The sequence below is a fragment of the Orycteropus afer genome, unplaced genomic scaffold (genome assembly GCF_000298275.1).
Source record: "Orycteropus afer afer isolate SDZICR_OR568_19922 unplaced genomic scaffold, OryAfe1.0 scaffold00519, whole genome shotgun sequence".
NCBI classification, from domain to species: Eukaryota; Metazoa; Chordata; class Mammalia; order Tubulidentata; family Orycteropodidae; genus Orycteropus; species Orycteropus afer.
In genome coordinates, this window is record NW_006922106.1 from 874,802 (window position 1) to 898,997 (window position 24,196).

A 24,196-nucleotide genomic window follows, 5' to 3' on the forward strand; every position below is an offset into this window, starting at 1 on the left:
GGTACACCTGGGTCCTGCATGGAGCCGAGTCGTTGTTCAGCGGTTTGCCAGCTGCCGATCTTGGGACTGTTAATGGCCTTGAATCAGTTAATCTGTTAATGGACTTGAATCAGCCTGCCACGTGGTTTGATAATTTGAGGACTGTGCCTTTTTACTTGTCGACTTCGGGTTTGTCAGCCTCGGCAGCCGGCAACTACCTGTGTGGAGAGACACCTCCAGTTCCGGTGGGCTGGGAGCAAGAGGCAGAGCTGAAGCCCCCAGGGCTGGCACTTTGAACTCGCGCTTCGGGCCTCCCGGACTGTAACAGAATAAATCCCTGTTTGCCACGTATGGTGTCTCTATCACAGTAGCACTAGATGACCGCAACACCAGCCTACACATGTGATAAGATTTGGTGGAAACACACACACCACACACACACCAATGCATGTAGAGCTGGGGAAATGTGAACGAAGTCAGTGGACCATCTGCACGTCAACGTCCTGGTTGTGATGGTGGAGGAGAGTCATGCACCGTGGGGGAGACGGAGTGACGGGTGACAGGGCCCCTCTGTATTATTCCCTGCAATTGCATATGGTGCTGCTGTGATCTCAAAATATGTTGAAAAGAATGGTTTTAAAAGCTCGGAAAACCACCCTTTGTGTGCAGCTCGTCTCCCAGCAAACCCCGCCTGGAAGCAGCAAAGCTGTCTGTGGTCTTCAGTTCTGCCACGTGGTGCGAGTTCTGCCTTCCCCTGCAGCTACAGTGATGTGGTTGCTTACAGGATCCCCTGCCCCACTGGGGTGCTATGTAACCACTAGGCGTAAGCATCACCTTCCCTTTCGAAAGCCCGAAACATTCTGAATTCTAAGCTACACAAAGCCCGAGGGTCCTACTGCACCAGTCCTAACTGGGCTCGCTGGGCCGCCCTGGGGGCTGTGTGCCTCCCTCGCCGCGCCAGGAGGCTGCGGGGCCCGCCGAATCGCGTCACCCCACGGCACGCCGCCTTGTCTGGGACCTGGCACCAGTTCAGAGACACCAGGTCCAACTGAGGTGGGACAATAAATGACAGTGTCACGCCAATAATGACACACGTCAACACGAGTTCTCTAGAAGGAAGCTGGGTGCATGGGGGAGGGATCTGAGCTGGTCTTGTCTCCGACAAGACAAGCGATGGGTGCCGTGGTGGGAGGGCCTGGGCTTCTGAGGAAATTGCCCTGGGATGTCGCAAACCCCCCCCCCCCCGAGCGCTGACATTCCCTGAACCAATCAGAGCCCGAGGTAAGAAAATGAGGAGGGTTCTGTCCCAGCCGGGGGCTGCATCTTGAGTTACACGCATTTTCTAAAGGCCCTGGTTGGACATGGATGGCTATGTGCAGAACTAGGAGTACCAGTGTTTTTAAAAACACAATCACTGTTGTTGGAGAGTGCAGATCAGAAAGGAGGATGCGAGGCACCATGTCACCTGTGAGGGTTCAGGGTCCCCACTGTCGAGGGGGACAGCTCACAAAGGTGGCCACTGCTGATGTGTTCACGTCACCACATTTCCAGATTCTGGGCTCTGTTCTTTCTTTCACCTCCAGGTGGAGTAAAGCTAGCTTTTCCTGAACGAGCACTTGGCTTCAAGAGCTCACAGCAACTTGAACATCATAGTCTGTGCCACCGAGGCCATTACGGTGGTCTGTGCCACCGAGGCCATTACGGTGGTCTGTGCCACCGAGGGCATTATGGGAAATAGACACAGGGCCTGCCTCTTTGCTTCTCCTCCACACCCTCCCAGGTTGTCATCCAGATTCAAAGGCTCAGCGTGTCGCATCTCTAGGGATTCCTGGCCGTCTGCGATGATAAGGAAGCACATTCCTAAAACCTCAACGGAATATTTGACCCCCCACCCACCAAAGTGAGCCCGTCCTGTGGGCAAGTCACTGCTCACCCAGGCGCCGGCTGATGGGGAGTGGGCGGAGCGGCATGCTGAGTTGGGCACAGACCCAGGAGGCGACTGTGTTTAGGAGGAAGCAGCGAATGAGGCAGAGAAAGGGGGAGGGAACAGGGCAGGCCCACGAGGAAAGGTGATCACCAGCGTCAGACGTGCGAGAGGACTGCACCAGACGTGAAGAGAGGTGTCAGGGCGCCACAGAACAATTTGGGATGAGGGGGAGTAGAGCTTGCCTACTCTAGGGTGCAGATACCAGGGGGAGAACAAGAGGAGTTGAAACATCTTGGCCTCTAGTTTCTCAGTGCAAGTGATGATGGGACACATGGTAGAGGGGAAGGAAGAGGGTGAGGGTGAGGGTGGGGGGTTACGGACCACACTCTTAGGGAAAGGTACCGGGACCTGTTGATGAGAGACCATCACTGTCACCTACAGACAAGGAAGGGGGCTCCTACAAGGCTGGAAAATACATTCGGGGGATTCCTTTCAGGCTGAAGACCATCCGCTGAAACGCGGTCCCCTCACGGCCTGAGCGCGCGGCTGGAAAGCACAGTGTCTGCATTCCGTAGGGCCGCCTCATGACTGAATTTTAGTCTCACACTGGGATTTTCGGCCAGGACCCCCTGTATCTTCTACTACTGACACCTATAATGACAGAGGGTATAACCCAAGTGAACAACTGATTATTCTTTACAAGACGAGTTCAGACATGAGCCTAATTAGAGAGTTTCCCCGTACCCCTTCCTTGCTACAACATGAACCTTTAATAAGGCTGAGCCGACGTGTCATTCTGGCTTTCATTGTGCGCATGCTTATGCGCACGACTACTGCCCTCAACTGGCATCTGGAAATACCACCTGTCACCCAGGAGTAATTGGCCTTTAAATGTTACATGTTCTCCTGACGCCTGTGAGTTTCCGTTAGAAGCTTTTAGAGGTTTTTGCTCTAGATGACACTACCTGCAAAGGTGTTTGCAGAGAGAAATTGGATTTGAGCATCCCCGAGTCAGAGGCGAACACTGCTACTGAAGGAAAGGCCAGAAACGTTGGGAGTGGGTCGGGGTTACAACTTGCTCTGCTCATCTTGTGACACTCACAGTGGTTACAACTGTAGCAAGTCACAGCCACAAGTCATAAAAGCCACAAGCTACAACCCCAGCCAGTTACAATCACATTACAATCATATCAAGAAATCAGCCCCACGTTCCCTCCCTTGTATACTGATGCGCATGACAATGGAAGGTTGACATCCTCAGTCTTCTGCATTTGTACTGGGAGCGAAAGCTCTCTGACCTTGGGGGTGGATGTGGAGGAGCGGCCTGAGGGAGTTTTCTCGTGGAGCTGGAGCAGTTCGGTATCCTGACTGTGGAACTCAAATGTACAAGTGATAAAATTCCACAGACCTACACACACACGCGTGCGCACATACATGTGTGTGTAGAGTACGTGTTGAATCTGAAGAAATCTAAGGTTTGCTTCTGACTTAACAGTATTGGACCAGCTGACAACTTCCTGGTTTGCACAATTGAGTAGGGTCACATAAGATGGTCTCATCAGTGTATTTCATTTGACATAAATTATATTTCAATAAAATGTATTTAAGAAAAAAAAAAGATGGTCTCATCAGAGGAAGCTGGGTAAAGGGTACCCAGGAGCCCTTCTGAACAATTTTGACAACCTCTTACGAATGTTAAGCTACAGGGTACAGATGAGGTCCATTCCTAACTTCATCTTTAGGAACCTGCAGGTAAGTTGGAACAGGTCCATACAGTTCTTACTTAACCTTACTTTAGTGAAAGAAAGGAACTCTGGTGACATGCTGGGTAAGGCATTTGGCTGCTAACCAGAAGGTCAGTGGTTCAAGCCCACCAGCTGCTCTGTGGGAGGAAGATGAGGCAATCTACTTCTCTAAAGATTTACAGCCTTGGAAATCCTACAGAGGTTGCTCTCAGTCAGATTCGACTCAATGGCAGGCTTTTGGTTTTAGTGAAAGAAAGAGCCCTGGTGGTGCAGTGGTTAAAACACTCAGCTGCCAACCAAAAGGTCAGTGGTTCCAACCCACCAGCCACTCTGTGGGAGAAAGATGAGGCAGCCTGCTTCCATAAAGATTTATATAGCCTTGGAAACCCTCTGGGGGCCATTCAGTCCTATCCTATAGGGTCATTATGACTCAGAATCAACTTGGCGGCAGTGGATTTGGTTTTTGGTTTCGTTAGTGTAAGAAAAGGCTTGATGCCTTTCCAATGATCTAAAAGCTGCATGTACAGCAAGGGAAAGGTACTGGGACCTGTTGATGAGAGACCATCACTGGCACCTGCAGACAAGGAAGGGGGCTCCTACAAGCTGGAAAATACATTCGGGGGATTCCTCTCAGGCTGAAGATCATCCGCTGAAATGCGGTCCCTTCGCTCGGCCTGAGCGTGCAGCTGGAAAGTGCAGTGTGATGAAGAATTTGTTGCAAGCTGGGGTTGGTTCAATCCTTTCAAAGTGAGGGCAAACATAACAGTGAAGGGCAAGTAAGAGCTGTCTGTAGCCACAATTCGCCTGTTGTGCCTTGTGCCAAGGTGCTGCCTCGGCTAATGGCTCCACACCAGCGTTTGCTGAGGCAGCACCCGTTATGGTTCCTGAGGACCAGAGAGAGTGACAGGCTCCTCTGGTTGGGAGGATCCTCTTCCCAATGACTCTCTCTGGTCCTCACAACAGGCGTAATTAACCTGGTGCCAGTGGACTCCCCTTTCCAACGAAGATGAGGCATTTGTTTGGAGGAAGCAATGTTCCTACCTTTATTCCTGTCAGGTTTGTAGTCACCACCCGCTAGTATGTCTTCAAGATCCTTGTCTGAAATACCTGGAGAAAATAAAGTATGCATTTCAATGACCAAAACCAGGGAAAACTACGGAAACAAGACACTTCTGTTACGTTGCTCAGCACCCACAGAAAATGGCCGTCACTTTCACCTCAGAAAGTCCTAGACAACTGTGGTGGGCGGGATTCCGAGGGCCCCGAGATTCCTGCCCACCAGCGCCCATGCACTCTGTAATCCCATCACCCTGACCGTGAGTGGGCCATGAGGATGTTAGGTTACACTAGCAGGGCTTTGATCCGGCTTGCCCCCCTGCTAGAACTTGCATTTCCACCGCAGATACACTAAATCAGAATCTACATTATGACAAAATCTCCAGCTCTGTAAGATTCACCTGGGGATCTTGTTAAAATGGAGTCTGATTCAGTGTATTTGGGGAGGAAATGCAAATTCTCAGCAGGGCTCAAACTGGAATGAACCCATTAGAAGCCCTGTCCACTACATTCCAGAGAATGACTTTGAGTTCATCACAAGAGAGGTTGTCACAGAAGGGTCTGAGCTAACAGGTGAGGGCTTTCAAAGGGGCTTCTGGCTCCCGGGGATCACTCAGCAGCCGAGGTCCTCTCTTCTCTTCCCCTCCCGCCCCTCCCTCCTGTTGTCTCCAAGAGGCAAGAACTCAAGAGTTCTGCAGCTGCAAGGGCATGGACTCTCCCTAAGAACCACGCGAGCTAAGAAGAGAAGCCCAAAGCTCAGATGAGACCCCAGTCCTGGCCAACACCGTGACTGCAGCCCAGGAGGCCAGGGCACCCAGCTGAGCTCTTCCTGAGCTCCTGAGTAGCAAAAGTCGTGAGACAGTAACTGGGTTTTTCTTAACCTGCTGAGTGTGTGGCCATCTTGATGCAGCAATAGAAGACTTATACAGAAGGCAGAAAAATTGGGTCATTTTATTATAGATTCACCCTAGGGTGCAATCCTTAAACATTCTGTTAAACCCACTGCCATTGAGTCCATTCCAAGTCACGGCGACCCTGCAGGACAGAGAAGAACTGCCTGTCAGGTTTCCAAGGCTGTCAATCTTTATGGAAGCAGACTGCCACATCTTCCTCCCACAGAGTGGCTGGGAGGTTTGCACGGCTGACCTGCTGGTTAATGTAGCTGAGTGCTTTAACCACAGCACCACCAGGGCTCCTTGATGAAATGGACAGTATACTTAAGTGCTTCTGTTGCCCATTTGTGCCATTGTGTGATTATTTCTGTTCTGAGCCATATCAGCTACTTCCCCTGGTGGCACAAATGATAAAATGCTCTGGTAGCACAGTGCCTAAGGCACTTGACTGCTAACCAGAAGGCTGGTGGGAAGGAAGGCTGGGCAATCTACTTCCGTAGTGACACTGCCTCGGAAAGCCAAGGAGGGGTCGCTATGAGTCAGGTCTGACTCAAAGGCACATAACAACAACAACAACAACTAAAGGTTGGTGGTCCAAACTCACACTGTGGCGCCACAGAAGAAAGGCCTGGTGATCTGTTTCCATAAACATTACAGGTACAAAAACCCATGGACAATTTCTTTACAAACAAACCCTATGGAGCAGTTCTCCTCTGTGACGCACGGGTTAACATGAGTCAGAAATGATTCTATGGCAGCAGGTTGGGATTGCTCATGGAAGACCATTTTTACTAAAAGGATTGAATGACAGCTAAACAATGGTTATGCTGATCTGAATATATGGCCAACTTTCTCTTAAAAATGAATGAAGTGAGCCTATTACTTGAACAAAAACGACTGATGGTATTTATTGCCAGTGATAAAAATTTGAGCTCTTGAGGCAATTAAAAAAAAAATGAATTTTGAAAAATGTGTATCTTGCACCATGATCTTCTCAATACTTCCCAAGGAGACTTCCCAAGACTTTCCCCAGGAGATTGGTGATGATATTAACAAATGTGACTTGTGGAAACCAGAACTGGATGGTTCCTGGCTACCATTACCGAACATTTTGATCAAGGATTCATTCTACAGACAAATCCTGATCAAAGGGGAGAAAATGCAGAACAGAATTTCAAATTTTCATGCACTCTAGACTTTCTGGAGGCCAGATGACTGGATGAACCCCAGAAACTACTGCCCTGAGCTAATTTTTAAATCTTAAACCAAAAATATCCCCAAAGTCTTAAAACCAAACTACAGCTTAACTAGTAACCACTGTCTGCCTTGAGCACTGTGCTGTTTCAAGATCTGTTTATTGGAGATCAAAGAGACGAGAGCAACTCAAAAGAGAGATGAGAACTTTAGGGGGCAGTAAGTTTATGTCCAGGCTTGGAACGAGCTCTTCCTAGTTCAGTCATGGCCGACCAAGTGAAGCCAAAACAGACTCTAATTTGTAAAATGTGGGTGAACCAGTATGGTAACCAGAAAAGGAAAAATTACAGGTCAACGCCCTGCCAGAAACTTAATCTACCTCTTAGAAAACAAGGGCACTGTGCACATTGCACAGTAACCAAATCTCTTGACCAGCAGAATCAGAAACAACAATACCCTGCTCAAAGTTGGCAGCTGCACCACTTTGAATGTGTGTCACTTGCCACAGTGTTTGCAATGATCCAATCTCCTGCATCAGGCTCCTGAAAGGGCTCAATACACCTCTTCAGACTCTCCCATTCTAGGGTTCTAACCTGTAATTCTTCCCATTCCGGTTACCACTCTGCCTTGCCCAAATTTTTAAAATTTGAGTCTGTGCCAATTTCATTCCATTAGCTATGACTGAACCAGATGGAACCAGTTCAAAGCCCAGATAACGAGGGTGAGAGTGGCTGCACGACTTGAAGACTGTAGTCGCTGTCACTGAATTGTACATGGAGAAACTGCCGAATTGGTGTACATTTTGCTCTGTATATTCGCAACAGCAACAACAAAATAAATGAAAAACAGGAAAAAATGTTGTGACTTCTGGGTACTGTATAATGAAAGGTGGCACCATTTGGAAGCTCAACACAGCTCAGGCCACCAATGTTGTCCACATGTCCAATGCAAGATGCTACAAGGTCCATTCAAAGAGCAAGAGAGTCCAATGGGTTCAATGGAACCGAGTACGGAAAGGTCAGTGACACGGTTTCACGTTCCACACTCTGCGCTTTACCTGGAAGCAACAGCCACTTGTCACGTTTTGGTGTCACAGCCAAGAAGAATGTCTACAGTGATCTGAAAATCCCACTGCTTATCTGTGTGAGGCCACACTGTGTCCTCGACTTCAACCACCACATATCCCAGTGTCTGGCTGCAGAAGTAGATGTGAGAGTCCAGCTCTTCCGTTAAGGCAGACAGACAGCACAGAAGTTTGCAACCGTGCCCAACAATGCCACTCTTCTCAACACATTTTGTCTTGTCTTGCCAAACATACCTACTTCTCATAAAAATATGTCACCTGTGTCTATATGTAGGGATTTATTGCTGTTTACTTAAAATGAATTAATGAATAAAGATTTAAAGATTTTCTGTCATAAGGTCTAATAATATAAATATCAGTTATGACCCATGTGAACAAAAGCTCTTGGGATGCTCAGTGACTTTCAAGACAATAAAGGAGTCCTGAGGCCAAATGTTTGAGAACCTTGTCTTTGGGTTCCATGGGTGTTGACTGTCCCCAGCTCTGCCAGCTCAAGGGTGGTTCTGTGGGCTGTTGTGCTAAGGAAACAGAACCTCGCCACAGGGCTACAGTGTGGGCTAGTGGCTCTGACCAGTAGACTTACCTCCTGCTCCTGCACTTGGCTTCCGACGGCCATCATCTCGATCATTGCGATCATCCAAGGCATCAGCCAAGTCAAAATCACCTTCAGTGGCCCCAACAAATAAAGGAAACAGTCAAGTGGTTAAAGTGCGCAGCTCATTTGGACACTGCCCTCAGCGGGAGCTTCAGGTCCTTCCTTACTGCCCTCCTCAAGGCAGCCGCGTTACCTGGAAGATTCACTGGCACTTGGGTCGTCGAAGGCCTCTTGGTTGTGGTGGTGGTGAAACGATCCCATCTGTCTAAAAGGGAGGAAGGGCAGGGGGAGCACAGTTAGTAACCAAACTCGCCCCCACTTCTGGCTCAAGGAAGTCGGCATCAGCAGTGCAGTGCTCCTGTCTTGCGCCTCGAGGCTCTTGTAGGGCCACCAAAGCATCACTTTGAGTAGGATAACAGAGATATTAAAGGGTTCAATGAGACAGATTCTTTAGGACGCAGGGTGGTGAGGCAGAGGTGATCCTGCATGTGAGCTGGCAAGTGTGGAGCTGGGGCCTGAGGACATGTCTGCTGGTAGAGGACCCAATGACCAGGGAGCTGCAGACCTTGGGCACGGTCTCAGAGAGCTCCAAGCCCGGTTTCCTCCATTATCAACCTGGTACCGTAAGTGTAGAGAACACTGCCTGCGGCTCCCAGTAGAGTATGAGAGAGAGTATGCTAGAAACGCCAAGTGTTTACAGGGAATACCCATCCCCCGACACAACATTTTATAAAAAAGGGTGGTTACTATTGTAAATATTAGGTCTTTGAGTGCAATCAAATCCTTTTAAAATACAGACTTCCTTCATCGCAAGTACACAGCTGGCACGAGTTCTCCAATCGTTCATTTTCTTAAACATCAAGACTGTGTTGTGACCGTGCCCACTATGAGAGATAGTAGAGAGAGAGAAAAGTTCAGGGAGAAGACAGACGGAGACGGAGCGAGCTGACCTCTGCAAGACAGGAGCACTGCACTGCTGAGGCCGACTTCCCTGAGCCAGAAGTGGGGGCGAGGTTGGTTACTAACTGTGCTCCCCCTGCCCTTCCTCCCTTTTAGACAGAGGCAGCAAGCAGTCAACAGTAATGTGGTCTTCACACTCCCCATAGCCACGCACAATGCATTACCTGTCTTTCTTGGGTAGGTCCTCGGGGTTGTCTGTGGATCAAAGAAATGCACCTCTGAATCTTCTGCAAAGAGAGTGTAAAGGTCACAGTGAGCACATGAAAAGATGCCAATGTCATTAAAACAAATCAACCCTAAGCAAGCCAGTCCCCGTGCCGAGCAAGTCTACAGGACGGGTAGAAGGGCCTTGGGCTGCCGAGGCTGTCCGTGCCATGGAAGCAGATCATCTCATCTTTCTCCTGCAGAGCAGCTGGTGGGTTTGAACTGCCAAGCTTTCGGCTAGCAGCCACTGTGCCACCAGGGCGCCTCATTAGCTGTTACGGCACTACAAATGCAAACCAGGACAAGATGCCACCTCACTCCCATTTGGAATGGAAATGATCCAAAAAACAGAAACCAACATGCATTGCTGAGGCTGGGGAGAAAACGGAATCCTCATGCATTGCTGCTGGGAATGAAAAGGGTGCAGCCCTTGTGGAGAACAGTTTGGAGGTTCCTCAAAAAGTTGAACACAGAATGACCGTGTGCCCCAGCAAGCCCAATCCCAGGTGCAGGCCCAGGAGATGCGGACGCAGGAACGCCAACAGAAACCTGTCCACCAGCGCTCGTTGCAGCACTTTCCACAATAGCCGAAAGCTAGAAACAACCCAGGTTTCCATTAACAGATGAATGGATAAACAAGGTATGCTCCATGCATACAATGGAACGCTCTTCAGCCATAAAAAGAAATGACGTGCTAATGCCATAACACTAAAGAACCTTGAAAACGTCATGCTTAGTGGAGTAAGTCCATTGCAAAAGGACAACTACCACATGGTCTCACTTCTATGAAATAAGCACATACATAGAAACCAAAGATGGTTACCAAGGGTGGAAGGAGGGTGGAAGGGGCAGTTCTTGCTTGGAGGACACTGAGTTTATGTTAATGGTGGTAGAATCTTCAGGAAAATGAGAGTAATGATGGTGGCACCACATGAAAAGTGTCATCAATGTCACTGAGTTGGTGAACGTTTTAGTGTGTATATTTTTACCACATTAAAAAACCACAAAGCAGGAGGCGGGGGGATCACAGTCAGATATAACCCAACAATCCCCATTAGAGACACGGGGGGACATTATAGGGTGATCAAAGGAGCACCTCACCAGGAAGAGGTAACACCTCTAAATGGCACCAGAGAACCAAAGAACCAAAGCAAAACCCAACCCACTGCTGCCGAGTTGATTCCAACTCCCGGTGACTCTGTGGGACCAAGAAATGCCCCACAGGGTTGCCAAGGTTGTCAGTCTTGACAGGAGCAGACTGCCACATCTTTCCCCCGAGGAGCAGCTAGTGGGTTTGAACCATCAACCTTTCAGTTAGAAGCCGAGTAGTGAACCACTGTGTCACCAGGGCTCCTACAGTGAACAACAGGGCCTCAAAATACATGAAACATAAACTGATAGCGCTCAAAGGACTAGAGAAGCCCGTCCTCACCCTCCCCGATCCCCAGACACCTCCACCTCTAGCAGACAGAGTCAGGGCCTGAAGCTCACCACTGGGGACCTAAGAGACGGAGAGACCCTGGTCACACTGAACACAAGAGGCAAACCTCTGTGGCCCATTCACACCAGCCACCTCCCACCTCTGCCAATGCAAGGCCTGTGTTGGGGCGGTTGGAGAAGACAGTATCAGGGTGGCCTTTCACTGGAGTCTAGGCACGAACTGGATAAATGGCTGTGTGTGTCCAGAGGGGTGCCAAACCCATGCCTGTGAGTCACCACTGGTGAGCCACACTCTCTGTTCCAAAAAGCACAGCTTCCCTGCCAATAGGGGCAAAAGCTCTCTCTGCCACCACCCAGTTGATGTAGTCAAACAGAAGTATACCCATGACCACGCAGAGGTTTGGCAGATGATATTCCTATACATGTATTTGCACGTGCTGTGAAAATGTCCATACGCATTACAAAGCTAACAGGACAAAGCCATAACCAAGTACATGGAAGGAGTGAGTCACTGTGGGCTCAGGACCATGGTCACAGGGGACATCAAGCTCAATTGGCACAATACAGTATACAAAAACATTGTTCTAGATCCTTCTTTGATGAGTAGCAACTTGGGTCTTAAAAGCTTGCAAGCAACCATCTAAGATGCAGCTACTGGTCTCTCCTTGTCCGGAGCAAAGAAGAGTGAAGAAAATCAAAGAGGCATGGAAACAGTTAGTCCAAAGGACTAATAGACCATGAGAACCTCAGCCTAAATGACCCTGAGACCAGAACAAGATGGTGCCTAGCTACCAATGCCAACCACTTGGCAAAGGATCAAAACTGGAGATCCTGGATAGAGTGGGAGAACAAATGTGGAACAAAACTCAAAAACATAAAAATGACCAGGATTACTGGTTGGATATAGACTGGTGAAACTCCCGAGACTATGGCCCCTGGTTGCCCTTTGGGCCTGGAATTGGACTCAATCCCATGGCTTAACTCTTGACCAAACAAGAGACAGGCCTACGAGCTGAATAACCACATCAGGGCCATGCACTCCTTGGGACAGTCAACCATGGGAGATCAGAAGGGCAGCATTTATACGAGAAGAGAGCTAGGGAGGCAGGAATGCATAGGCAAGAAAGACACAGGGAAAAGGGTAACCCCAGGGAAGAAGTGGGAGGAGAGCTGTTACACTATGGGGATTGTAATCAGTGTCACTAAACAAAATGTGTGTGAACTGTTGGATGTAAATGAATCTGTTTTGTAAAATTTCACCCAAATCACAATAAAAAGTTTAAAAAAAAAATAGCAAGGATAAAGAAGAACTGACCAACATCATCAAACAACATGATCTGATTGTTTATAGAACACTCCACCCAGCACAGCAGAATAAACTTATCAACAACTAAATGCCAATGGAACATTCACCAACTGAGACCACAGCATGGGCCAGAAAATAAACCATGACAAATTTCAAAGTACAGGTATGTGCTGCTTAACTTCCATGTGGGCAACGTCCAACTGCATATAGGTCCGTGGGCAAGGGCACCCAGGTGTCTCAGTGCGAGAGGCCAGACCCTTGTCTTGAGGTCGGACCCCCACCATTGCCTGGCTGCTGCACACAGTCCAAAAGCTACCTAGTCTGCAGTGATGGAGGCCAGGCCTAAACTCCCAACCTGAGGGGTCAGCTCCCACAACTTGGCAGGCCTAGTCCCTGCATATTGCCTGATATGGTCCTGAAGGGTGCCAATGGAAAACGTATGCCCCTTGGGCAGGCACCTCAGCCCTGGCTCAGGTGCCCTCAGACTCCTCGGCCCACACTATTCCTTCCCCAAGCAGATTCTCACAGACGAGGTCGCCCTCTCTGCAAGTGGCATAGCACTCACCCGAGGCGTCCACAGCAGGAGCTGGCCGGGCTGCGGACTACACAGCAGCCCCTGGGCCAGTGCACCCAGGAGCCCTGCACCCCATAGACACAGGGCTTCACACAATGTCCAAGTCACAGAACGTCCTATTTCACAAAACACATCACGGACATTAAGCGATGCATACCTGTACTGAAATTCTATAGAGTGGCCTATGACCATGCGGTGTAGTAAGTTACATAGTGTGGCTTTTCTAGCCATAAGTCTTTGTAAACTCTGTGGTGGAATTTGCCATGAGCAACCAAGTAGCTCCTGATTGCTAAAGTTATCCACTTGGGGTATTTCTGTTGAGAGTGGCACAAAACAATCTTCTGGGAAGTTCTCTCTCTCTCAGGTGTATACAATTCTGATGTTAAGATTGGTTAGTTTGGCCACTCTGCCAGGCTCAAAAGGAGCCCTCCTGGAGGCAGAAGGAATCTCTCACTGCAGCTGAGAGAGATGCAAGAGACACTCATTGCTGAGAGAGAGATGTGAGAGACATGCATTGCTGAGAGAGAGACACGAGAGACATGTACTGCTGAGAGAGACACCGAGAGACAAGTACTATTGGGAGAGAGACTGTTGGCTGAGAGACGGCGGGCTGAGACAGACTGAGTATGTTTCTGAACTTGAATTGTACCCTGTTGCTTCCCTAATAAACTCCATAACCTGTGAATTCTGTGTGGCCACTACAGCAAATTATCGACCCCAGCAGAGAGGTGGTGGGTGCTGCGTGAGGAACAGTTGATGTCAGGGTTGGTGAAAGGGCTGGAGGGAGGCAGCATGTCTGGCTTCGCAGGAAGAGGCCTTGGGCTACTGATGGTGATCTGTCTTCCTCTTGTGGGGTTAGAGGAGGTCAGAAGACGCAGCCTCCCTGCCCCTTTGGCAGACCATAATGAAATCAAACTAGAAACGGAAAAGAAGAAACATCTCTAAACACTTGGCAATTAAACAATACACATCTGAAAAAAGAAAACCAACACAGGTCAAAGTGACAGTCTCAAAAGAAATGAAAAAAATCCATGAAAAGGAAAATGAGAATACAAAGTATTAAAATCTGAGGGATGCCGCTAAAGCATTAAAGGTGAGGAAAGATCTCAACCATCCAAGTGTTTAGCTCAAAAAACTAGAAAAAGAAAGCAAAGCAAAACTAAGGAAAGCAGACGGAGACAATAATAAATGTAAGAGGAGAAATCAATGAAGCCAAAAATAGGAAAGCAATACCAAAAATGAACGCAACCAAAAACTGCTTGTTCAAAAATTCAAGAAAACTGATCAACCTTTTGTTTTACTAACAAATACAAAAAGAGAGAAGACAGAAAGTGACCAATATGAGCAATGAAACAAGGAATATCATTACAGATCCTGCAGTCATTGTAAGAATAATAAGGGAATACTATCAACAACTTTACATTCATGTATCTGACGTTGTTACGTGCTGTCAAGTCAGTTCCGATTCACAGTGACCCTGTGTACAACAAAACGAAACACTGCCTGGTCCTATACAACCCTCACAATCCTTGCTATGTCTGAACCCTTCTTTGCAGCCACTGGGTTGATCCATCTTGTTGAGGGTCTTCCCCTTCTTCGTCCACCCTCCACTTTTCCAAGCATGACATGCTTCTCCAGGGAATAGTCCCTTCTGAAAACATGACCAAAGTAAGTGAGATGAAGTCTGGCCATTCTCGCTTCCAAGGAGCATTCTGGCTGCATTTCTTTCAGGACAGATTTGTTAGTTTTTCTGGCAGTCCACAGTACTTTCAGTATTCTTCACGAATACCACAACTCAAAAGCATCAACTCTTCGGTTTTCCTTATTCATTGTGCAGCTTTCACATGCATATGAGGTGACTGAAAATACCATGGCTTGTGTCAGGTGCACCTTAGTCTTCAAAGAGACATCTTTGCTCTTCAGCACTTCAGAGGTCTTTTGCAGCAGATTTGCCCAGTGCAGTATGTCATCTGATGTCTTGACTGTTGCTTCCACTGGTGTTGATTGTGGAACCAAGTAATATGAAATCTTTGACACTTTCAATCTTTTCTCCATTTATCTGATTTCTTGGCTCCTGATTCCATTGGTGTTGATTGTGGAACCAAGTTTTATGAAATCTTTGAAAACTTCAGTCTTTTCTCCAATTATTGTAATGCTGCTAATTGGCCCAGTTGTGAGGATTTTCATTTCCTTTATGTGGCGGTGTAATCCACACTGAAGGCTGTAGTCTTTGATCTTCATCAGTAAGTGCTTTAAGTCTTCTTCACTTTCAGCAAGCAAGGTGGCATCATCTACATATCACAGGTTGTTAATGAGCCTTCCTCACATCCTGATGCTGCGTTCTTCTTCATATAGTCCAGCTTCTTGGATTATTTGTTCAGCATACAGATTGAACAAGATACACACCCTTTAGACCATGCAGTAACTCCAATGACTGTCTCTTGGTCTATGCACAGGTTCCTCATGAGCACAGGTAAGTGTTTTGGAATTTCCATTCTTTGCAATGTTATCCATAATTTGTTGTGATCCACACAGGTGAATGCCTTTGCGCAGTCAATTAAACAAAAGTAAAATCTTGCTGGTATTCTCTGCTTTCATCCAAGATCTACCTGACATCAGTAATGATATTCCTCATTCCACATCCTCTTCTGAATCCAGCTTGCATTTCAGGCAGTTCTCTATCAATGTACATGTATCTGACAACATAGAAGAAATGGACAAACTTCCTGAAAGCCACAAACTATCAAAATTTAACCTAGATGAAACAGACTATCTGAATATTCCCATAACCATTAAAGAATTTGAATTTTTAAGTAAAAAGCTTATAAAAAAAGAAATGTCCAAGTCTTGATTATTTCACTAGAGAATTATACCAAACACTCAGAAGAATTAACATCAATTTTATATAATCTCGTCCAGAAAATGGAAGAGGAAGGAATACTCTCCAAATCATTTATGAGGCCAACATGACCTGAAAACAAAGACAAACAAAGAAAGTATAAAAATGAAAACCACAAACCTGTATCTCTCATGAATTTACATGCAACATCCTCAGTTATAGTTGGCAAATGGAATGGAATGCATAAAAAGAGGTATACACCATGAAAAAATGGGATTCATTCCAGTTATGCAAGTTTGAATCCACACTTGGAAAACAATCAATGTATCCCACTGTATCAGCAGGCTAGACAATACAAATCATATAATCATATCAATTGATGTGGGAAAATCGAACACATAAATATATACATACACACACACACACACATGAAACAATTCTCAGCAAATTAGGAACAAATGGGGACTACATTAACTTGATAAAGTGCATCTAGGAAAGATCTACAGCTATCACCAGACTTAACAGTGTAATAGTGAATTCTTTCCCACTAAGATCAAGAAATAGCACAAGGGCATTCACTCTTACTACTGTTATTTAACACAGTACTGTCAGTTCTAGCCACTGCAGTAAGACAAGAAAAAGAAATAAAAGGCATAAAGATGGGAAAGGAAGAAATACAACTGTCCCTATTTGCAAATGATATGATTGTCTGCACAGAAAATTCCAAGGAGTCTATACACATACACAAAAAAAAACTTCTAGAACAAATTACTAAGTTCAATAAGGTTGCAGGATACAAGATCAATGTATAAAAATTACATATAATAACAATAAATATATGGAATATGAAACTAAAAACATATTTGGAGCCTGGTGATATAACAGTTTAAGTGCTTGGCTGCTAACAAAGAGAGTACAATTACTCCAAAAAATAAAATACTTAGAAAAAAAAAAAACTCACTGCGATCGAGTCGGACCTGACTCATAGTGACCCCTCCTTGGGTTTCCAAAGCGATATCACTATGGAAGTACACCGCCCAACCTTCCTTCCAAGAAGTGGCTGGTGGGTTTGAACTGCCAGCCTTCTGGTTAGCAGTCAAATGCCCTAGGCACTACACCAGCAGAGCTCCTCCCTTTTTCTGGGGAGCAGCTGGTGGGTTTGAATCACCAGCCTTCTGGGTAGCAGTGAAATGCCTTAGGCCCAATGCCACGAGAGCTCATATACACTTATCAAATATATACAGGAGTTATAAGCTAAAAAACTGCACAGTGCTAATGAAAACGAATAAAAAAAGACCTAAATAAAGGAAGAGACATACTGTGCACATGGAAGACTCGCCACAGTAAGGACGTCAGTCCTCCCCAGACGGATGTGTTCGTTTCATAGAAGCCCCTTTCAAAGAGGATGCACAGTGTCCGTTGTGACAGATTTTACCAATTTCCCTCCCAAAGGCTTAACTACATTATATTACTGTCTACAGAAGTGAAATTGTACACGTACAGACTAATACAAAGGAAGACATTGAAAATGCCCTTCTTGTCTTCTCCAGCCCCACAAACACATGCTCACTGCACTTTAATACTGAAAAGAATCACTGCCTAGAATGAAAACTTACTGATGACACACAATTATGAAGAGCCATTTTCTAGGACAGAGGCTCTCCAAGTGTGCTTGATGGATCACTATGTGTCTGTGAGGCCAGAACTATTTTCATAATTAACCTTAGATGTTATTTGGCCCCTTTCACTGGGTTGACATTTTCATACTGGTGCAAAAGCAGTGAACATGAGCAGTGGCATCAAACGGTCCTAGTAGTCATTGGATGCTTCCCAGCCATACGCTTGCAGTCGAAAGAGAATGTGACTCAAAACCACAGAAAAGACCAGGCTTACTGGTCTGCTGGAGCATGGGGGAACCCCCTGAGATGATGGCCTTGAGACAACTTCCAGGCTGGGAACTGAACTCAATTCCCGTGGCTCAACTTTCGGCCAAGTGATAGACAGGCCTATAAGGCAAACAGTGATGCTAGGAATGGTACTTGGAATGTGCTAGAGTGTCCACAGGTACTGGGAACAAGCTGCAGGATGGGAGCAGTGACTGAAGCCCCCTCTCTTGAGGCCAAGTCCTTACATCAGTGAAGACGTCTGACCAGTAAAATGACACATCTGGCGAAAGATGAACGCCACTAAAGGAAAGAGTCACAAAGAAGCACTGAGTTCCAAAGTTTCACTGACACATGTCACTTTAAAATAATGTCATTCCCAAAAGCTCTCTCTGCCCAAAGGAAAGACTGGATGAGCTTCATAAAACCTAAATCACCACACCTTCCGAAAGGAAAGTGGTCAGAAAGGAAAGTGGTCAGAAAGAGGAGGAAGGACAAACGCCTTGTTTTCTCCCTGAAATTTTCCCAGGCAGGACTTTTCATGGGAAAAACAGAAGACAGTGAGCAGGCAGGTGCACACGATTGCGTTCAGGTGGAGGGCTTGGCTGGCTTTGCACACACAGGGCTTACAATTCTGGGTAGCTCACTGAGCCCTCTGAGCACTGGACCGGAGGGAGCCCTGGGTCCTCCTATACCGCCGTCCTCAGAGCAGCCACATCACCTGCAGGATTTGCTCGGGTGGTTCCTGGGCTCCTGGCTGTAGTGGTGGTGACATGGTCCCATCTCTAAAAGGAGGGGGGGCTGGGAACAGCAAGGGTAGCACATTTAGTAACAAAATACAGCAGCCAATTCATGGCTTAGACAAATTGACCTCAAGACTCTTGTCTTCCTCCTTGAGGCTCCTACAGGGCCGCCTATGATCACAAGAGCACAGGTGAGTCCTGAATGTTTAAATTAAAAGACTGGGCTGGTGGTTCTAGCCATGTTACCCACCCCTCCCAGGTCCTCCCTGTAACAACGGATAAACCTAGACAGAACACACCGAACAAGTGTAGGAAAACTCTCAAGGGTGGAAAGAAGGCAGACTGCTGAGACACCATGGGACTTGAGGAACGACAACAGTGACTGTCCTGGTTTCCTACTGCCTTCCAGATATCTTGGGCAGGGCACGGCAAAAGCTGCCAACTCAGAACTGCCAACAAGCACAGATGAAAATGCTCCCAGAAAAACCTGTTTCTCCAACGGCCCTGGGGAAGGATGACCTGACAGAACAGAAAACCTTCTTGTTTCCTACCCCAGGGAAACGCCAATGGACAAAACCCGCCCCCTCAACTCCACTTTCAGCAGAGCCAGAGTGAGGAGCTGACCTTTGCCCTACACAAGACAGGGGTGATGCTCTGATTCTCCGTCTGGCGGTGTCAGCAAAGCCAACCAACAAGGAGCTGATCCTCCATCCCCCAACCAGCAGAAGTGGGGGGCATCCCAACTGCTATGCAGGGAAGGTCAATAGGCTGAGTGTTGACTGATTTTCCATCTCTGCCCCCCCCAGCCATACAATAGAAAATCATTCCTTAGACAGGAACCATGAAACTCACCAATTAGATGAGAAAAAGCAATCAAGAGATGCCAACAATGAGATCAACCAGATGTTGGAATTTTCTGACAGGGATTTTAAAATAAAAATCATAAAAAGGCTTTGACAAGTAATTATAAATTCCCTTCACACAAATGAAAAAAAAAAATTAGAAAATCTCAAGAAACAGACAGCAAATATATAAAAGAACCAAAAGGTAATTATAAAACCGAAAAATAAAATAACAAAATTAAAAAACGTGCTGGCATGGCTCAATAGTGGTGTGGTGATGAAAAACGACAAAATTCATGAACCTGAAGTCAGATGTGCTGCATTTAACGAGGCTGAAAAACAGGCTGAAAAAAATACAGACAGTCTCTTGGGGCTGCAGACAAACAGTACGAGAGCTGACACCTGCATCAGCAGAGTCCCAGAAGCAGAGAAGACAGAGACTCGCAGGGGAAGGGTTCAAACAAGTAATACCAGAAAACGTGCCCAATCTGGTGAAAGACATCAACCCACAGACTCAAGGAGCTGAGCAAATCTGAAGTATGAAAAGCCCAAAGAAATCCACACCAAAACATCTCACAATTCATCTTCTGAAAACTAAAGACAAAGAACTTATCTTGAAAGCAATCAGAGAGAAATGACGCATCAAGGCGGTGGAAACACTAACTTAAATGAGACTAGGTTTCTCACATCTGAAGGATGTGAGATGAGGAAAAAAGGAACTTTTCTTCTAAGAGGTTTATAGTTCTGAGTCTGTGATCCACTTTGGGTTAAGTTTGTGTATGTGTGAGGTAGGACCAATTTCATTCTTTTGCATGTTGGAATTCAGTTGTCCCAGTACCACTTGTTGAAGAGACTATTCTTTCTCCATTGAATGGACGTGGCATCCTTGTCAAAAGTTGATTGACCATAGTTGTGTGGGTTTGTTTCTCCACTCTCAATCCCATTCCACTGGTCTACATGTCTATCCTTACACCAGTACCACACTATTTTGATTATTTGTAGCTTTATAGTAAGTTCTGAAATTGGGAAGCATGAGTTCTCAAACTTTGTTCTTTTTCCAGATCGTTTTGGTGACTCTGTGTCCCTTGAATTTCTATAGGAATTTTAGGATCACCTTGTCCATTTCTGCAAGAAAGCCAGCTGGGATTGTGACAGGAATTCCTTGGTAGGTGTGCATTCCTCTTGACTCTTACCCCAGAGGTCCAGTCATAGTCGGTCCTTCTGATTAAATCACTTAAATTACAACAATAATGGTCAGTGCTTACTGAGCACTTCACACAGGTCATCTCATCTAATCCTTATAGTAACTCTAGGAGGTAGGACTAATTATTATCCTCACATAACAGATGAGGAAACTGAGGTGCCGAGAAGTCAGGTGACTTGCCCAAGGTGATGGATAATAGGTGGCAAAGGCAGGGTTCCAGCCCAGGCATTCTGACACCAGAGACCCTGCCTTTCTTGATCTAGAACATATGAAGATGTCTCATAAACCCATAAAAAAAGACAAGCAACGCAATCAAAAAACAAGGAAAGAAGATGAACAGACAACTCACCAAGGAAGAAAATAAAAATGGTCAAAAATATATGAACTGGTGCTCCATCGGACTACAATCAGGAAAATGCATAATAAACAATACGATATATTATTTTGTTCATGTTGGTAACATTTTGTTTGATTGGTTGAATCTGGTATTGGTGCAGGGCTTGGAAAATAGATAATCTTCCACCAGTTTTGGTGGGAGTGTATAATGATCCAGCCATTTTGGAAAACAATTTGGCCTGGTGGCACAATGCACTGAGTAGCTAACCAAAAAGTTCGCAGCTTGAACCCATCAACAGCTCCATAGAAGACTAGACCTGGTGATCTGCTCCCGTAAAGATTCCAGCCTTGGAAACCCTATGGGGCAGTTCCACTCCGTCAGATAGGGTTGCTGTGAGCAGGAGTCGACTCCACAGCACACAACAACATCAAAATACAGAATGCACATACCCTTCGGGCCCGTAACTCCACTGCGCTTGGGCACAAAGGACGTGCACAAGAAAGTTCACTGCAGCACTATCTGTAATCAGGCAATTTGGAAACAAACCCCATGTCTGCCAGGAAGTAAATGGCATTAATCAGAGCAAAGCCACACCACTTGATCACCAGCTCCACAAGGGCACGAGCTTGTGTCGAATTGTTCACAGCTGGATCTCAGTGTCTGGAAAACACTGGTACACAGCTGGCACTCAAGCAGTTAAAAAGAGTAGGGTAGGTGGTTAGGTAGATGTAAATAAAAGGGTGACTGACAGATGATGAGCTAGCTAGATATAGACAGACAGATGATTAAGAGAGATAAAGACAGACAGATGACAGAGACAGATTATAAACAAATACATGATTGATAGCAACAGATGGTAGAAAGATTAGTGACACAGACAGAGACAGATGACAGAGACGAAAGACAGAGATGATAGAGACGACAGAGCGATGAGAGATAGACGGACAGATTCAGGTCTTCTACATATATTGAATTTGAAAAGCAAGTTCTGAAATAATATCCATATGACTGTATGATTCAGTCCTACACGTCACATCAAGCAAAAACCACAATACAATCTAGGTCTATAGATAGATAGATAGATGATACCATATGAAACCAATTGGGACTAGCATATCCCAAACTGGCTAAGCAGTTCTCTCTTGGGCTGTGATTGGGTGTTAGTAGGATGGAGGATGATCAAGAGGAACCTCAGCTGTACTTTCTAAGTATTCATGTATTTCTGAAAAGAACAGTTTATTTTTTTTTCAAAGGAAAGGAAAACAGATGACAAAGCTTAATATTTGAGAGACAACATGAAACAGAACCAAATGAGGTTCCCTGCTCAGTGTGCAGTCAGGCCAAAACAGTTTACACACTGAGTTATTAAGAGGAGAGAAAATTATTTATTGCAAAGCGGCAATGCAAGGAGACAGGGGTCTATACCCAAATCTGATCCCCAAATCTAAATCGAATTATAATTTTTGTAAGTTTTAAGAGAGAGGGTTATGCATATTCATAAAAATTTCAGGATTTGGGCATGAGATAGTTGATGACTGGCTGAAATTTCCTTCGCCTCAGTTTCTGGTAGCATAGTGGCTAAGGCACTTGACTGCTAACCAGAAGGCTGGTGGTTCAAACCCACCAGCCACTCCTCAAAAGGAAGACTGGGCAATCTACTTCCGTACTGATACTGCCTCGGAAACCCAAGGAGGGGTCGCTATGAATCGGGTCCGACTCAACGGCACATAACAACAACAACAACAACAGTTTAAGGGGGCAATCTTTTTTAATCCAGTGCGCTTGCGCACCAGATGAGTCACACGGCTTCCTGTCATCAGCTGATGGGGGCTTAGGCAGAGGGGAGAATGTCAGTTCCCAGCAACTTTGTTTCTGTTTGACTCACTGAGCATGTCCTCGGGCCAAGGTCACTTTTCAAGTTGTCTCCCTAAACACATTAACATACCTATCACCTGTTTCTAGGGTATAAAATGGAGACAATGTGTAAATTGAACTTTCATTCCATTCAGTTCTTAAGAAACTGAGTTGTCATGTTTACTTGTCTGCCTCCAACTTGGGATGGGGGCTGAACTTAGACTCCACCTGGTTTAAAACACACAGACCCCATCTGAATAGAAGCTATTATAAAGGAAAGAATCTAAACGGAGTGATAACTCCTTTATTTGCTTCAAAGCCAAGGAAGGCAGTAGCCAGAGGTCACCACAGGCTCCTCACAGTCGGGACCGTGACTTGGACCACAGAGAATGAACCATCAGTTATCATACAATATTTGGTATTTTCCAAAGGAAAGAAAGGATTTTTCAATTGTCTTTTAAATAAAGCAACTTAAGATAATCATGTTTCCTTTGATCAAGTAAAACGCAGGCCACCCGTTGTTTCCATATTCTAAGTGGGTGGTGCATATTCACTATCGTTTGCTTTGAATAGAGTTTGTGTGGATTTAGTACTCACGCTTCACTGAGGACGTTCCTTTCAGCGCATCTGAGTCTCCGAATCCTAAACATATAAAAAAGATTTTTAGATTTAATGATGTTTGCATGAAACAAAACAATACTAAAGTATGCTCTTGGAAGGGCTGTTTCCCTGTAGACAAAGTTATGAAAAGAATGTCCCAAAAGGAAATCAGTTCAAGCCACCAAAGACATACTGAGTTGGTATCTTTCCAAAAACAACTTACTTCACACACATATACATACACACACACAGAGTATCAGACGGAACTGCCTTCAGCCCCACTGGAAGGCTGAATGCTCGGCTCTTTGGAACATGAAGAACAGTCTTGTACATGTGACTTTATAGGAGGAAGCGTCACAGCCCAACACTCCTCTAAATATGGGTCGAGCTCTCCCAGCGCACCCCAGTTCATACAGGTTGCTCTGCATTTTGTCAAGCCCAGGTGCCGTCCCTCCAGCCCCCAGCACCCCACCTGACTGATCACAAGTAACTGAAAAGGCTCCAGGGGAAAGATTTCCCACGCAAATTTGTCCTCAGAAGTGGACCTGTCTGCCCAACCCTTGCTCAACTGAACTTGACAGCTATGGCACCTTCAGAAGGGCACATAGTTTCCTACAGTGGTGTACAGGTTATTAACTCTGAAACAAATCACTCTACTTGTACACTGTAGTTGAACAATTAACTTAATGAGTGGGAGGTGGTGAGAACCGAGTTTCTCACTGTTGGAGTAGGAGGTGACAGATAAGCAAGGGGAAGGAGGCTAGAATGATCCATGTGGTAACGGGTTAGAGTTGGCGACATCACTATGAACTCACAGCTGGCTTATATAGATACAAGTCATTACATATACAAACATTTATAGATTTGTGCATATACATGGGTCGGCATACACACATGCACTGTCATTTGGGTGCCTAGAAGCAATGCTATCCCTGCA

General features: G+C 46.0%; 1 protein-coding gene across 1 annotated transcript in view; it reads right to left on the reverse strand.

Annotated features, from left to right (window-relative positions):
* The window catches only part of CD99L2 (CD99 molecule like 2), a 36,511-nt gene that overhangs the window by 5,662 nt on the left and 6,653 nt on the right, over positions 1-24,196 (reverse strand). The window contains exons 2-5 of the mRNA XM_042782925.1: positions 9,598-9,660; positions 8,667-8,738; positions 8,462-8,542; positions 4,693-4,758 (exon numbers count right to left, since the gene is read on the reverse strand). Of these exons, the coding sequence (XP_042638859.1) occupies positions 4,693-4,758; positions 8,462-8,542; positions 8,667-8,738; positions 9,598-9,660 (282 nt within the window). The remainder of the gene's footprint in view (positions 1-4,692; positions 4,759-8,461; positions 8,543-8,666; positions 8,739-9,597; positions 9,661-24,196) is intronic.